Source organism: Penicillium expansum (genome assembly GCF_000769745.1).
Source record: "Penicillium expansum strain MD-8 chromosome Unknown contig303, whole genome shotgun sequence".
Lineage (NCBI taxonomy): Eukaryota > Fungi > Ascomycota > Eurotiomycetes > Eurotiales > Aspergillaceae > Penicillium > Penicillium expansum.
Genome location: NW_015971364.1, coordinates 21953 through 38494, shown reverse-complemented (window position 1 = coordinate 38494; position 16542 = coordinate 21953). Strand labels below are relative to the sequence as shown.

The 16542-nt window shown below is 50.2% G+C and overlaps 6 protein-coding genes across 6 annotated transcripts; 5 read left to right on the top strand and 1 right to left on the bottom strand.

Moving 5' to 3' along the window:
- Nucleotides 1–114: 114 nt before the first annotated feature.
- schA (serine/threonine protein kinase SCH9) lies at nucleotides 115–3138 on the top strand (the record flags this gene model as incomplete). The annotated part of the gene is made up of 3 exons (XM_016746270.1): nucleotides 115–167; nucleotides 455–1642; nucleotides 1701–3138. 3 exons carry the CDS (start codon nucleotides 115–117, stop codon nucleotides 3136–3138), a joined length of 2679 nt encoding a protein of 892 aa, XP_016597219.1.
- Nucleotides 3139–4565: 1427 nt separating this feature from the next.
- Nucleotides 4566–5018, top strand: PEX2_089990 (cupin domain-containing protein; the record flags this gene model as incomplete). The annotated part of the gene is made up of 1 exon (XM_016746269.1): nucleotides 4566–5018. The coding sequence occupies one exon, from the start codon at nucleotides 4566–4568 to the stop codon at nucleotides 5016–5018; it is 453 nt and encodes a 150-aa protein (XP_016597218.1).
- A 2017-nt stretch (nucleotides 5019–7035) lies between these two features.
- Nucleotides 7036–7514, top strand: PEX2_089980 (uncharacterized protein; the record flags this gene model as incomplete). The annotated part of the gene is made up of 2 exons (XM_016746268.1): nucleotides 7036–7197; nucleotides 7317–7514. The coding sequence occupies 2 exons, from the start codon at nucleotides 7036–7038 to the stop codon at nucleotides 7512–7514; spliced, it is 360 nt and encodes a 119-aa protein (XP_016597217.1).
- A 174-nt stretch (nucleotides 7515–7688) lies between these two features.
- Nucleotides 7689–9002, bottom strand: PEX2_089970 (uncharacterized protein; the record flags this gene model as incomplete). Its single annotated transcript, XM_016746267.1, has 3 exons — nucleotides 7689–8614; nucleotides 8688–8784; nucleotides 8928–9002. 3 exons carry the CDS (start codon nucleotides 9000–9002, stop codon nucleotides 7689–7691), a joined length of 1098 nt encoding a protein of 365 aa, XP_016597216.1.
- Nucleotides 9003–11278: 2276 nt separating this feature from the next.
- On the top strand, nucleotides 11279–13660 carry PEX2_089960 (uncharacterized protein; the record flags this gene model as incomplete). The annotated part of the gene is made up of 2 exons (XM_016746266.1): nucleotides 11279–11673; nucleotides 11764–13660. The coding sequence occupies 2 exons, from the start codon at nucleotides 11279–11281 to the stop codon at nucleotides 13658–13660; spliced, it is 2292 nt and encodes a 763-aa protein (XP_016597215.1).
- Nucleotides 13661–14263: 603 nt separating this feature from the next.
- Nucleotides 14264–16207, top strand: PEX2_089950 (glutamine--tRNA ligase; the record flags this gene model as incomplete). The annotated part of the gene is made up of 1 exon (XM_016746265.1): nucleotides 14264–16207. One exon carries the CDS (start codon nucleotides 14264–14266, stop codon nucleotides 16205–16207), a length of 1944 nt encoding a protein of 647 aa, XP_016597214.1.
- Nucleotides 16208–16542: the final 335 nt, after the last annotated feature.

Sequence of the window (16542 nt, the reverse complement as noted above, 5' to 3'; positions counted from 1 at the left end):
GCAAACTCCCTTAGCTCATCAAGAAATCCTCTCTTTTTTTTCTTCCAACTTCCCAATTTTACCCCCTCCCCACTTCTCGCTCCCCATTTTCCGACTTTCTTGAATGGAAACACAATGGCTGCGCAGAGTGGACCCGTGTTGCACGGCGACGACATGAAGAAAATGAAGTGAGTCAACTTCTTAGGTCTTTTCGTTCTTTTTTTGGCTTGAGCATTCCTCTTGAAAGGCGGGGCTGAAGAGGGAAAAAGAGGGTCCACGATCCCCTCACACCGCATTGCATTACGGTCTGTTCTTGTTAGGGTTAACCTGCATGAAACATTGCGTTTCAAGGATGACTCTCTCTCAAAGCGTGTCTCGTCTTTCATCTCGGACCTTGTCGGAATTTGCCTACAAGCTTAGAATTGAAGATCCTATCGGAGCTATCATTGCGTTGGCTAACCTTCCATCTCAATAGCTCTGGACTGGAGGACGATACCCAAGATCAGATCAGGTCGAATGGTTCTACCCCGACGCCGACTGGAATCGCAACACCTGAACCCGATCCGGCCGATAAGCGTCTGCCTTCCATTATGCACAACTACTTCCAGGTTGGTTCTTTCTCCGGTGATAAAGCGAGTCTGCCGCGGTTATGGTCATGTCTGTCGAAACCCTCTGAGGACCTTCAATCAAATGCGCATACCCAACACTCCTCCAATTCCTCCGAATCTTTTGTCATGATGGAGCAAGAAGATGGGTCTGACAAGATGGAGGAACACCCCACTCTGCACACCCCTCCACATTCCTTGTTACAGCATGAGTCGGATGAGATGGAACTCGGGACGAGCCCAGGAGTGTCCTCTATCTTTACAACGCTGAAGAATTACCTCATTTCACCCACACAAACTCCTCCAGAAGACCCTCCTTCCCGCCGTCAAACCTCCCTCCCAGTCTCCAGCATCTCTGACGACCCCGTTCTTGCCACACATTTTTCCAACCCATCCCTCCCTCCTGTCTCAGATACCTTTCCCTTGTCTGAAGCCCTCCTCGACCATGAGAAACCGCATGTCTCAATATCTTCCGAGAACCTAGCCAAGCTAACTGAAAACGCGCCCGATGGGTCGCGTCTTAAGAATACCCCACCTCTTACTCCCCGGGCCATGTCCAACGAGGTCCCGACCGCCCAGGAAAAAACCGCCACTTCCGCTCAAGAGACCCCGCAAGAGACTCCACAGTCCGAGTCAAAGCCGGAAGACCTGGAAAGCTCCACGGACGAGATTACTATGAAACTCGATGAAGCATTCCCACCCCAGTCTGAGACTGTGCCTGCAGCTACAAAGTCAACATCCCCGGCCAACGGCGCGCCCACAGGCCCGATCAATGGTAAATTGTTTGTGAAGATCACTGATGGTCGAGGACTCCGGCCAAGTTTCGATCCGTATGTGGTGTGTGTATTCGAATGGAATGAGTATATCTCCAAAGGCGCTCGTGACGGCGAGGAGGAAAAGAAACGGCGCCAGCTGGAATCAGATGTCGAGGAGGCTGCTGGTCGGCCCATGGCCATTCCATTGAAAACCCGATCCAGCTCTCACAACAGTGCTATCGAGGGTGATCACATGGGGCGGACACCCGTGACAGACCCGCACTGGGATCATGAGGCCACCTTGTATGTTACCCCAATCCAGCTCCCTCACTTGGGTCACACACTAACACATTTTGTTAAGTGATGTTATGGGAGATCAGTCGGAACTTGATGTCACCGTCTATGACCGCAACAACCAGGAAGCTTTCTTGGGTCACGTACGCCTCCGCATCAACCTCAAGGAAGATCACAGCCGACTAGAAGGATGGTTCCCTTTGGTCGCGCGCGGTGCCGGCGACAACCAAGTGTCTGGAGAAATTCACCTCGATATGAAGTTCGAAAAGACAGACCGAAAGCAGGTCGGACCGAATGACTTCCTCGTCCTCAAACTTATCGGCAAAGGAACTTTCGGACAGGTCTATCAGGTCAAGAAGAAGGACACACAGCGTATCTATGCGATGAAGGTTCTCTCGAAGAAGGTCATCATTCAGAAGAAGGAGGTGATACACACGCTCGGAGAGCGCAATATCTTAGTACGAACCGCGATGACAGCCTCTCCGTTTATTGTTGGATTGAAGTTCTCCTTCCAAACCCCGACAGATCTCTATCTAGTTACGGATTACATGTCAGGCGGCGAATTGTTCTGGCACTTACAGCGTGAGGGTCGGTTCCAGGAGGCCCGGGCGAAGTTCTACATTGCCGAGTTGATTCTGGCTCTGCAACATCTGCACGACCACGACATCGTATATCGGGATCTCAAACCGGAGAATATCCTGCTGGATGCCAACGGCCACATTGCGCTCTGTGATTTCGGTTTATCCAAGGCAAACCTGTCACAAAACGACACTACTAATACCTTCTGTGGTACCACTGAATATTTGGCCCCAGAGGTATTGCTCGACGAGCAAGGATATACAAAGATGGTCGACTTCTGGTCCCTGGGTGTCTTGGTCTTTGAGATGTGCTGTGGTTGGAGCCCGTTCTACGCCGAGGACACTCAGCAGATGTATAAGAATATCGCATTCGGCAAAGTCCGATTCCCCCGTGATGCGCTTAGCACTGAGGGAAGAAATTTCGTCAAGGGTCTGCTGAACCGGAATCCCAAGCATCGACTGGGCGCCAATGGTGATGCTAAGGAGCTTATGGCACACCCATTCTTCCACGACATCAACTGGGACACACTCTGCCGCAAGGAAGTGATTCCTCCGTTCAAGCCGCAGCTGCAGTCTGAAACCGACACCTCGAACTTCGATCCGGAATTCACAAACGCTATGGAGCTGAATAACTCGCTCAATCTCCGCGCCGCAAACCTTGCCAACGGCCTCATGCCAGCCTCGACACCCTTGTCCCCCGGGATGCAAGCCAATTTCAAGGGCTTCACCTTCGTGAATGAGAGCTCTATCGACCACCACCTGATGGACGAAAGCGATCATATGGAAGAGGACGCCATGCACAATCATCACTGGCAGCAAGGCCATCGGTCGGGCAACTCGGTCGACCAGCGTATGACAGGCGTCCAGAAGACGCACGACGGCACAGAACCCGGGATTTTCAACGTTGACGACACCTTTGACATGTGATTACGTTTTCCTTTTTCTCCTACTGCATGATCATGGAGTCTTGATCTGGCATACATTATGATTTCTTGTCTTGTCTTGTACATGCCTTCGGATTGCATCACTTCCAACCCGCAAATATGGGTTTCTGTTTCCATTCTCATCTTCCTTTGCGTTGTTTCTGATCCCCGTTTCCTCATTCTGGTGTTTCTGCGGATTTTGCCCCCACTTCCTTTCCTTTATCCTTTCAGTCTGTTTCCTGTTCTGCCGAGCGCCGGGTTGAGACGGTGACCATTCTGCGATCGTGGACCACTCCTGGTACTAATCTTGAGTCTCACTACTCTTTATGGTCACAACCCTCTCGTTCGTTTCGTCAGCCAGTTCCCGGTCACATACCCCCTTCCCCCGGGGCTTCGGTCTGTTTCTTCACGTTCCGTTTCAGAGGAAACCCCGGGGGATTCTTGCGTGTTTGGTGGAGTTGGGTTTGGGTAATTTTCATTGTGCACCTTTATTGTCAGTCATCATGTTCTGGGGCAATTAGTCAAAGCGATCTATTTGTCTTTGTCTTCTATCTTGTCTCCGGCACAGTGTCGATAACTTTATTCTCTTATCTGGGATTGATCTCCTGAATTCTGATACCTGCTCTTTCCTCCTGACTCTTTTCCTCAGTCTTCTCTCCTGCTTCTACCTTTGCTTCTTCTCTTCGCGGAGTTTCCTGTTCCAACACGGTACGGTGGTAATTTGAGGGATCTTTCCTCGCCGTTTTTTTCTTTCTTTGCATATCCAGGTTTGATTGAAGCTACCCAGATTCGAGGACAACTGAGTAGTAGCAGAAGGTTTCATTCCAGTTTCAATTCTCATGGCGTTAAGACTGGCGACTGGTATCAGCATCTCATGGGGCTCCTGGGTCTGCATTTTCATGGGGAAGGACGGATATGCTGTTCTAGTCGAATGTCAGATTCTTCCATACACTCCACTTATAATTTCGATGGAATTCTTTGCTACTTCCGAGGCTCTCTTAGTAAAGATGTCCCCCGTAACATGTCATGTCCTACCTTGTCTGGGTTTCCAGGTTCCTCAAGCCCGATCCTTTTTGTACTAGGAACATACAATAAGCATATGTCTACATGGGGACTGTCAACCAATAACATCACTAACTACATATGTGCGTGATTCCTCCTACCCGTGGACCATCCTCTGTTATCTATCTGTTCATGCAGTCTTAGGGTTGGGTCTAGAACAAGTTTTGTGGGACCTACTTTCTCTTTTAAGAAAACGTTTCCTCAAACTACGCTCCTTCCTAATTCTGTTACTTCCTAGTTGCCTCCTTCCATTTGAGAACTACCTAGGTACCCCGTGTAGATAAGATGGAAGGCACAACCGAGAAAATAAACTATAAACCCCCCCTCCCCAAACACAATCCTCCACCTATACTCTTATCCAAAGCCAAAATGACTCAAAGACCAAAACCAACAATACTCCCCTCATCCTATACGCAAACAACATCCCCAGAAACTTTCCCAACTCCAACCCACGGCGATGTATCATGGCACACCCTAATCTCGTCCCCGCAAACAGAGTCCACAGACCTCTGCGCAGGAATTGCAATCTGTCCCCCAAACACAGGTCACCTATGCGCGCACCGCCACACGCAGGCTGAGTTATATCATATCCTCGCCGGCGAGGGCGATGTGACCATCGATGGGGTTACGAGTAGAGTCCGGGCGGGGAGCACAGTTTTTATTCCTTCAGATGCTGAGCATGGGATTGTGAACACTGGGACTGTGGACTTGAGGTGGTTCTATGTTTTCCCCACCGGGAGTTTCGGGGATATTGTTTATCGGTTTAAGGAAGATGGGAAGGATGGGGGGGAAGGGAAGGGGACAGAGAAGGCGAAGTTGTAAGGGTGAGGGTGTGAGAGTACGTTTATGGCCGATGCTAGATATATACCTTAAGTATATACAACACTAGGCAATTAAGCATTCAAGCATCCGGTTCCTAACCACTCCTTTCATACATGTAACCTTCCATGTCCTTACCAGGTATCAGGGCCTCCCGGGCTTACATTGCGGCCATGTTGGCTAAGCCGAAGCCAGGACTCAACAAGAAAATGATGCTGTAACTTCTTTAAGGGAAATAATTATGATGCCATGTTGACTGCTAGAATGTTGGTGGCTGATTTTAGTGGTTGTAGTCTCTTTTTACCTTTGATGGCCGACCATAAGGTGGTAGGCAAAAGGCAAAAGGCCAAATGGCATCATGTCAGTTCCATCCATCCTTCTGTCATCTTGCTCTTGATCTCGAGAGTTTGATTGAGACTGAGCAGACGATTTCAGGAAGTAAAGAAGGAAGTGAATTATTGGGGGAAAAAAGAAAACAAAACAAACAAGCGGGAATACTATGCATATAGAATCCACTGGGTCATACCACGATGCTACTGTCTTTTTATAGAAACACGCCAATTCCAACGTAATTTGTGAACACTACCTAGGTACTATGTGTAGTATATAGTGTCAAAAAGCTCAGTATTACATTAAGTATATATATCCCTTTAGAGAGATTCTATTCCAATGGCAATGCAATCTCAACCACAGCAGCGTCTTTAAAGATCTTAACACCTGTTTAGAACATAATACAAAATCTTCTGACTCAAAACAGGGATAAAAACACTCACTAGGAATTTTAAAGATACCATTTTGCGTCGCTTCTTTGCCTCTTTTCATTTTGGCGGTCTTATTATCAAAGGCGACATTCAAGGGGGACATTACATTTATATCCACAACATCTATAGTCGGTGTCCTGGCACTCTGAGTAGTGAAACCCGTACAGGTTGCACAGTGCTCCTCCCTGTGTGTTAACGAAAGCGGCGGTCATCTCGCCTATATTTCATTTCGAACTGCCCTCAATGTTCGTCTTTGCACCAATACAGCCGGTAGTAACGTAGCATTGGTCACCTTCGAGGCTCCCCATCTCGTCGCTTACTTTACCTTCTAACGGCCTACTTAGCACTCCGAGAAGACTAGCAAGGGCTTTGGAATGAGACCTGTCTTGGTCAATGGCTCATATTATAACCCTCGAAACACTCTTCATCTCGCGTTTCTTCTCGAAGCTCTCCTCGTAATCCTATGTGATCCATTGGTTTATACCTACGACTCCATCGCGGTGGGGTAGGGGATCATCATTTGTTGTAATCCGATTCACAATTGGCCCAATGCATCCACAAGTCTCTTCTTTATAGGCTCTGCATGCAGGGCGTACCTGAAAAGTCACTAAACACCTTGCCTCGTATACCCCTAGCTCGGATCGGGCCGCCGCTAGAAACGGGAGATTACCCGTAGAATGCTACCACGGCAGTGGTAGTATTCCAACATCTCGATCAAGTCTCTTCTTTATAGACTCCGCATTAGGACCAAGCCACTAAACACCTTGCTTCGTATACTCCTAGCTCGGACCGTGCCGACGCTAAAAGCGGGAGATTACCCGTAGAATGCTACCAAGGCGGTGGTATTTTAACATCTGGGTCGAGTCTCCACCTGCATAACCCGCATAAGCGAGGGCGAGCCTGCCTTGGCAGTGGTTACAACCAACAGTTGATCAGTATTTGATCGTTGTTGGGCCAACAGGACCAGGAATTTTGACACTGAATGATAGAATGCAACATCAAGATACTACTTGCACTAATTCGCAACCCGAAGTATAGATCGTAAGTTCTTATTGCCATACCTCAGATCTATAACAGAGAAAACCCGGGAATCCAATTCGCTTCCAACGTTCATTCCGATCCAGCTGAATCCGTCTTATATGGACTAAATATGGATAATCTTTTTACATAAATATCAAAGTGGTTGCTTAAGTACTCCCCTAATTACACTGTCTCTGCTTTAGTATCGTTTGATCGTTTTGCGATTTAGCGCCTTCAGCATGGTTGGCAAGATGTACGCCGCCCTTTGGGGTCTGTTTGGGATTACGAGCGCCTTTACTACAGGAGCAAAGGTCCGAAGGGACGAGATACCTAAATTCCCGCACGACTCGCAAACTATTTCGTCTTGTTCGTGGTGGCATGATAATGATGGGTCAGTTCCCTGTAAGGATATACCGTCCAGTTGGGGCATTAGCTTGGAAGAGTTCCTGCGATGGGTAAGTTCATCTTACTATCTCAATGCGTGCCCGTGGCACTAACCTTCGTTTTGATTTGAACAGAACCCTTCTATAACATCGAGCTGCACCAATTTCCTCACTGGTCACTCCTACTGCGTCGAAGCGTCCGGAGCGACTTCCAGTACAGCCGCTTCCGATCCAGCAGCTTTGAGCGCAGCGGCCTCCAGCGCGGCAGCATCCAGTGCAGCAGCGTACAGTTCGGCGGTGTCCAGTATAGCAGCATCCAGCGCGGCAGCATCTAGTGCGGCGGCATCCAGTATAGCGGCGTCCAGCGCGGCGGCATCTAGTGCAGCAGCATCCAGTTTGGCGGCGTCCAGCGCGGCAGCGTCCAGCGCAGCGGCATCTAGTATATCGGCGTCCAGCGCAGCGGCATCCAGCGCGGCGGCATCAAGTATAGCGGCGTCCAGCGCAGCAGCCTACAGTTCGGCGGTGTCTAGTATAGCAGCATCTAGCTCGGCGGCATCTAGTGCGGCGGCATCCAGTATAGCAGCGTCCAGCGCGGCAGCGTACAGTTCGGCGGTGTCCAGTATAGCAGCATCTAGCGCGGCGGCTTCTAGTGCAGCAGCCTCCAGCGCAGCAGCGTCCAGTGCGGCAGCCTCTAGCGCGGCGGCTTCTAGCGCAGCAGCGTCCAGTGCGGCAGCATCCAAGGCAGCGGCGTCCAGTGCAGCGGCGGCGTCCAGTGCGGCAGCATCCAGCATATCAGCGTCTAGTGCAGCGGCATCAAGTGCAGCGGCGTCCAGCATAGCAGCGTCAAGTGCGGCGGCATCCAGTGCAGTGGCGTCCAGTATAGCAGCGTCTAGTGCGGCGGCATCCAGTGCAGCGGCATCTAGTATAGCAGCCTCTAGTGCAGCAGCCTCTAGCGCGGCGGCGTCCAGTGCAGCGTCATCTGGTATAGCGTCAGCCAGTGCGGCAGCATCCAGTGCAGCGTCATCCAGTATATCGGCATCCAGTGCGGCGGCGTCCAGTTCCGCGTCATCCAGTATATCGGCATCCAGTGCGGCGGCATCCAGTGCCGCATCAACCAGTATCTCGGCGTCCAGCGCGGCAGCGTCCAGTGCCGCGTCATCCAGTATCTCGGCGTCCAGTGCAGCTGCATCCAGTGCCGCGTCATCCAGTATATCGGCATCCAGTGCGGCGGCATCCAGTGCAGCAGCATCCAGTATAGCAGCGTCCAGTGTGGCGGCGTCTAGTGCAGCGGTGTCTAGTATAGCAGCGTCCAGTTCGGCGGCATACAGTGCAGCGGCGTCTAGTATAGCCGCCGCTAGTGCAGTGGCCTCAAACCCAGCGACTTCCACTCCAGCAGCTTCCACTTCATCCGATGAAGACGATCCGGACGACCCGGCTGGTCAAGCCAGTCCCGCTAGTACGGTGGCTTCCACCACAGCAACTGCCACGAATTATATCGCTACACCTACTCCAATCCGCGCTGGAATGGTCAACAACTGTGACGCCTTCCACCGAGTCACCAATGGCGATACATGTGGAAATATTGCTCACAGCAATAGGATTTCGCTCGCCCAATTCAACCAATACAACCCTGAGATCAAATACGACTGCTCCGGTCTCTACTTGGACTACTACGTCTGTGTATCCATCATCGGCGTCGATCCTCAACCTGCAATCACTACAGCAGGAAATGACATCGTGACTCCTACTCCCACGGATTCCAATCCGACGACAACAACCATGAGCAGAGGGGTGGCTACACCGACGCCGATACAATCCGGCATGGTTGGGACCTGTAACTCGTTCTATAGAGTTGGGGATAGAGACACTTGCGAGGCAGTCGCCAGGTCGGCTGGGATCACGTTGGATACTTTCTATAAGTGGAATCAAGGGGTGGGAAGTGGCTGCGAGTCCTTGTGGCTCCAATATTATGTTTGTATTGGAGTGATGTGATAATAGTTCTAGCCTCATAGATAGCAGAGAGTGAAAGATGATTGAAGACTTGAAGACCCTGTCTACTCTCCGCTTAAGATCATTAGAAACGGCCCCAGGATCGTAACTGATATTGACCTTGGAGTTATACCCGCACTCAAAGTCCAAAACCAGGCCTTTTGAGGACCACTGCTAACAGATCAAGATTTTGAGGGGTCTGGTGTTCTGGAACTCTCATACCAGAAAGGTATTACGACAAAGGTAATTTCCTCTAGAAAGAGCTAGCATTATACGCGCCTTTTTGCTAGTGGCATATGACCTGTATGGATAGCCCCAGATAATGCCTGAAGCTATTTACTCCGCCATATCAAGAATGAAGGCAGCAGGCGCCGACACAAACGACTCTGTTGAGCTAGCCAATCTGAGAGAGACGTCGAATTTTGATATGGGGAGCGTTCAAAGTAGGTTGCCTACTTTATTGTAACTGTAGAGGGCTAAAAACCCCATAGCCAGAAGCACGGAGTCAAAGTACTCGTCGTTTTATCCAAGGCATCCAAAGCGACGCAATTAGCAGCAATGGCCGGTAAGATCATTTTATCTCCCACATAGACGATACATTGATAATGGTCCGCGTCTCGATTGTACAACATAATGCAGGGACGCGGACAAGTGGACCTTCTATGGCTCATAAATGGAATTATAAATCCTAAGAACACCTCAAGAGTGGATTGAGATAGATATATATACCCGAGCGTTCCGCTTTTTGTTGTACATAGACATTGTACATTGTAACATGTCAAGGCAGGGGGGTGATATGGATGAACTATTTACCCAATACTATGAGCTGAGCCTTTTGCATGGAGTGAGTGACCCATTCGCCGATCTTGCTAAATTGATCTGGGAGATTGTTACGAGGAGTTTTGTCAACTGGAGCCAAGTGCTTTTTTTTAAGGTTTAATAATAGGTACATCTTCCAAGGTTAGATAATGTGATATTATAGGGATGGACAAGGTTGATGTTGTCAATAGTGATACATTCATTCTGTATGCATATGTCGATCCAATTAAATATGGCATGCAGTGACGTAGACAATGTATTATAAATAAATCTAAATGAAAAGTAAAAAGGGCTTGAGCCGCCTGATTGCCTATTTCATTGGCGTGCAGGATGATATGCGCTTGGGCCGTTATGAGTAGAAAGGGGATAAGCTGGGGGCATGAAGGTACGGAGTACTATAAAGTGAAACACCTCACTATACCCCTTATACTCTGTACTCTGTGCTATCAATCTCAACCACTCTAAAACCCAAGAGATACACATGTGCTAATAATATAACAAGTAATATAATCTGAACAAAAGCAAAGAGAAAAAGGAAAAGGAAAAGGGGTAAGACATGACTAATGACGCTAGTATCCACCAGGTTAAACCCATATAGGCGATAGTGTGATCAAGGCCACGAACCCTTTGGACACTCGGATGTTTTTGATATTCAACTTACACAGCATCCATGGATACTTACACATATTAAGGCCATTGCAAAGTATGTGCTGTTAGGATTCTAGGATATTAGGATATTAGAGAATATATATGTACAACTGTATCTACAATTCCATATTATAATATGACATTATTGATGTAGATATCCGATTGTACCGAATATCACAGTCCAACCCCTGAACCACCCCTTCCCACTTCCCGTCTCCGCTCTACACTGCACGGCTTACGGAGTACAGTACGGAGTATGATGGAGGTCCACGAGTTACCCTTCAACTCATTCCTGATGTGGGGAGATCGACTGACATTGTCTTTTTCTTTTTCTTTTTCTTGATTTCCAATGTCAGTTCCTACTTTTTGATCTCACTTTCAGGTATCCCTACTATTCTTACTCTTCTTCTTCTTCTTCTTCTTCTTCTTCCTCCTCACTTTGTCATTTCTTGATCAAGGTGCTCAATACAACGTTGAACGTGTATTCTGACTATAAAAACGGCTGGAACCTGCCGATCCACCTATATTACACGCCATTTCCGAACTTCCCCCTACATTCCAGAACCCTCCACCTCCCTATTGGGTATTGACTTTGCTTTTTCCTGTCTCGCGTCGTTTGTTCCGATGCTAGAGTAAATTCACAATGAGTGTTGTCGCCACTAGAACAGAAACCCCCGTGGTATCTTGCAATCCCATCCCCGAGAACCATGTCGACTATTCCGTTCATTCGAATGCTTCCCGAACTTCCTCGATATCTTCCTACAAAACCAACTATAGCGCCTCAACCGCGCCAACTACATATCCCCCATCCTCGCCATCTTCATCTTACCGTCAAGGGGACTCTGTCAATTCTCTGCCCAAGTTAACCGAACCAATTCAACGCCGATTACCACATGAGGTTTACGAAGTGATAATCCACCATTTAGAGGAGTTACACAAAGGGCAGCACCAGACAGGATGTACCACATGTTTTCAACGCGACTTACACGCGTTGGCCCTGACTTGTCGGTCGTGGGAAAAGGCCGTTAGAGGACGACTGTGAGTTTGAGTCCAGCCTCCCCTTGATTCAAAGTTGTCAAGAAAACTAGGATTGTGTGCTAATTGAACATGCTATACTAGATATCATAGTATACACATTGTCGGAAATGACTCCCCGGCCCAACTGAAGAAATACCGTCTGAAGAGAGGGAGTCGCCTGAAACTCCTGAGACGAACCCTCCGGGAACGAAAGTTGCTGGCCAATCTTGTGTATGAGCTGCGGGTGCCCCAATTAGATTTGCTCTTTACCACGACGAAACAAGGCGGGCAATGGGAAGAATATCGAGACTTAGTAGCGTCCGTGGTCATGGTGTGCCCGAATTTGGAGCGTCTGTTGGGCTTATCTGTCCCATATCACCATGAATTTGATCGTCTGACCCATGCGTTGTCGACCCGCAAAAAGCTCAAAGAGCACACATGGGTTTTAGGTGAGGCCGCACACACATCGGAGCTGTCCCCACGCGGCGACTCTTGCCCTGGCAGCCTGGGTCCCTCCCAAATGTTCGAGTTTCTGGATTATCACACCTCATGGACAAGTCTGGAGACACTGATGCTTTATGGCTTGAACGGAAATGGCGCGTTGGAGCCTAGCATCTCCCTGCGCATGTTCAATCTTCTTCCCTCATTGCGAAACCTTTGCATTACCTCCTTCAACAAAGACTCCTTTGACAATAGCACATTGATGTGTCTGCCACCATTGGAATCATTAAGATTGGAGAACCTGCCCGGGATTACAGATGCTGGTCTCTCGCAATACACGTCACGACCTGAATCGCTCTCCCTCAAGACGCTCGTCTTGGTCGAGCAGAACATCGAGTCGCTACTAGTCATTTCCAAAATCCTCGCGTCGCTACGACAACTCGAACGGTTCAAGATAGTTCAGACCGAAAAGTGCCCAACTTTGCCAGATGAACATATGATCTTCCAGCCTATCCTGGCCTCATCAACTCTAAAATATCTGCACTGGGATGTGGCATGCCCAGACCCAGGCACAGCTCTCACCCAACTTGATACCCTCCCGTTCCAGAAACCCATAAAACCCTCCAATACCCCCAACTTCCATCTTGCCCAAAGCATCATCTCCGCTGGTTTTCCTCAATTGGAAGCTCTCCGTGCACCCTGCGACGTGGAGCCCCCAGGCGCACTCCAGGCTGCCTGCCGACCTATATTAAAGGGCCAAGCCTTACTCCGACCAGACCGGTACAGCTTGCCTCGCAGCTCTCACGGTTCCGTGAACACTCGACCGCTCGCTCTGCCGGCGGGGAACAATCTGACCTCAGCCCGAATTCGTGCCCAGACGTTCATCGATATGGCCGCCAAGGACACTGAGGCTGGCATGCCGGTTTTGATCCAAGATTACTCGGACGCGTATGTGCCGGACAACGCGCGGCACTCCCAATTCGAGGAAGAGCCCGAGCAGGAAATGGACGACTACGGGATCTGGGCTGCCTGCGAGCGGTTTAAACACAAGGATAATGACCACCGCGGCCCTAAAACGGTCTACGAGTTCCGCATGCCAACCTTGATGGGCCGTAGTGGTTTCAGGGATCCTGCAACAGGCGCATCCATTCCTCACTTCATCCTCCGTCCTGATATCCCCGGCCAGGAGGCAGACGGTGGCTTGATTGGGTGGAAGCAACTGCTTGCCTCGAACCAGTCACTGTCATATGCTGCCGGAGTAGGCGTTAACTGCTTTGGCAGCGGAAGTCCTTCTATCCTAAGTCCCGAGGAGTCCATGTCGCCTGCATCCACCATTTCCAGGTTTGGCTGGGGAAGCTTGAGCGGGCGGTCTATGATGGGTACGTCTCCGACAACACCCACAACACCAATCACGCCTATGAGTAGTGTATTGGGCTCAGCCTTGCCTTGGGACAAGGACACCTGCACTGGAACCTGGAACCACAAAATGGGCCGGGACTGGTGGTTCCATATGGAGCGTGATCGTCCGGGCAACTCAGAGCTCGTTGACATTAACCAGCTTTTCTAAACCATCCCTTCTACCCCTCAATCCTTCCCCCCTCTCCTTCATTTCTTGTCTTTGTATACTCTACGCCATATACCCCACTGTTGTTTTATTCTCTTTTTTCATTTCATTTTGATCATCCATTTTGCTGGTTTATCTCGTTGTACAGTATCCATGATACACGCGCTGCTGTGTCCGATGGAGGTGATGTTGCATAATGATTCAATATGCTTTGGCGCGTGGCCATTCGAACTATCTTTCATTGTTGTATCATTGCGCATTGGTGGAAGGTTAATGTGCACTGGTCTTCTTTCTGTCTTATTCGAGTCGTGTATTCCCTATGTCATATTTGTGCAGCATTAATCACATAGGAGTAATTGAACAGTATATAAAAAAGACTCATTCTCCTTTATATGTAAAAATAACCCTATAGCCCTACAGCCCTACGTTATATAGACACTTGGACACGAGGCTCCATGGCGGTTCCCGTCGCAGGATGAAAGATGACTCATCCCGGGCTAAATCGGACCGATAAGCGAATGTCAACTGATAAGCATTGAATACAAAGAGCCCCTCGTTGAGAAAAAAATATCCCCACCTTCGCTTTCACAATCGTTATTCGTCGCAATGGACCCAGCAAAGCCTGTTGACCTGCCTGAGAGGCCCAAGGAGGCCACCGAGCCTACAGATCCACCCAAGAAGTCCAAGAGTCAGGAGAAGAAAGAGGCCGCAGCGGCCAAGAAAGCGGCAGCCAAGTTAGCAAGACAGGATCAGCCCAAACAAAAGGGAGAGCCAAAGGCACCCAAGGCCAAGGAGGCTCCTGCGCCCCGGGACCCCGAGGCCATGTTCAAGGTCGGCTTCCTGCACGACGTGTACCAGGAAAAGCCCCTCTCCGAGACCGTCCCCAAGATCCGCACGCGATTCCCGCCCGAGCCCAACGGATACCTCCACATCGGTCACAGCAAGGCCATCGCAATCAACTTTGGATTTGCTAAGTACCACGGTGGCGAGTGTATTCTGCGCTTCGACGACACCAACCCAGAAGGCGAGGAGGAGCGCTACTACAATGCCATTCGGGAGATTGTGACATGGCTCGGCTTCACACCTGTGCGTGAGACTAACGCCAGCGACAACTTCGACCGCCTCTACGAGCTTGCAGAGGACCTCATTAAGCGTGATGGCGCATACGTCTGCCATTGCAACAAGTCCGAGATCAAGGCCCAGCGTGGTGAGGTTGAGGGCGGCCAGCGCGGCGGAGAACGCTTCTCATGTAGCCACCGCACACGGCCCATCGAGGAGTCCATGGCCGAATTCCGTGCCATGCGCGACGGGAAGTACAAGGCTGGGGAGGCAGCACTGCGCATGAAGCAGGATATCACAGACCCGAACCCGCAGATGTGGGATCTGTTCGCCTGGCGCATCATGGGCACTGAGGACAGGCAGCACCACCTCACCGGTGGCAAGTGGAAGATTTACCCGACCTACGACTTCGCGCACTGTTTGTGTGATAGCATTGAGGAAATCTCGCACTCGCTGTGCACAACTGAGTTCGAGCTCTCTCGCGTCTCGTACGACTGGCTCTGCAACAAGCTGGAGGTCTACCGCCCCAACCAGCGTGAGTACGGCCGTCTCAACATCACCGGCACAGTTCTGTCCAAGCGCAAGATCATCCAGCTTGTCAAGGAAGGACATGTCCGCGACTGGGATGACCCACGCCTGTACACCCTCATCGCGCTGCGCCGTCGCGGCGTGCCCCCCGGCGCTATCCTCGCCTTCGTCAACGACCTTGGTGTAACAAAGAACACCACCAACGTCCAGGTCACCAAGTTCGAGCAAATCGTCCGCCAGTACCTTGAAACCACAGTCCCACGTCTGATGGTCGTCCTCGAGCCGCTGAAGGTCATCATCGACGACCTCCCGGAAGACCACCTCGAGCTCCTCGACTGCCCCTTCTCCAAGGACCCAGCCTTCGGTACCCACAACATCCCCTTCACGAAGACGGTCTACATCGAGCGCTCCGACTTCCGTGCTGTCGACTCACCAGACTACTTCCGCCTCGCCCCAGGCAAAACAGTCGGCCTCCTCAAAGCCCCCTACCCCATCACGGCGACCTCCTTCGAAACAGACCCTACCACAGGCGAGGTCACCTGCGTCCACGCCAAATATGAGAAACCTGCCGAAGGCGAAGCCCCCATAAAACCCAAGTCTTTCATCCACTGGGTCGGCGAGTCGGCCGCGCACAACAGCCCCATCCGCGCCGAGGTCCGTGCTTTCAACTCGCTCTTCAAGTCAGAGGATCCGTCTGCCCACCCGGCTGGGTTCCTCGCCGATATCAACCCGGACTCCGAGGAGATCTTCAAGGATGCTATGGTCGAGACTGGATTCCGAGACATCTCTCGCTCGGCGCCGTGGCCTAAGGAGGAGGGTGCTGCGGAGCCCGGTGAGAATAAGCACTCTATTCGCTTCCAAGGTATGCGTGTTGCGTACTTTGCCGTTGATCGCGAGTCTACTGATGAGAAGTTGGTGCTTAATCGCATTGTTACTCTTAAGGATACCCAGGGTAAGAATTAAGACTTGGAACTAGGGGTTTTCTGATCAGAATGCCTTTTCTTCTTTGTCCTTGACTCTTTGGTTTCTCTATTCTTTCCTTTCCTGTTTTTTTTTTTATAAAACTCATGGTGGAAGTGGTGTTGGTGTGTGATGAGCCACGGTTGTTGGTATGGATTTATGACCATTGCATCTTTGCGTGTCTTTTTTATCTTTTTTTGCCCTTGTGGGATTCTCTAGGCTGTTGTGGTATTCGCTATGCATGAGTGATTATAGTCGCAGTTATTGATACATGCTACAATGCACGTTGATCAAACAGAGGTTTTAAATCCGAGTATTTATGTCTACAAGTATAACTC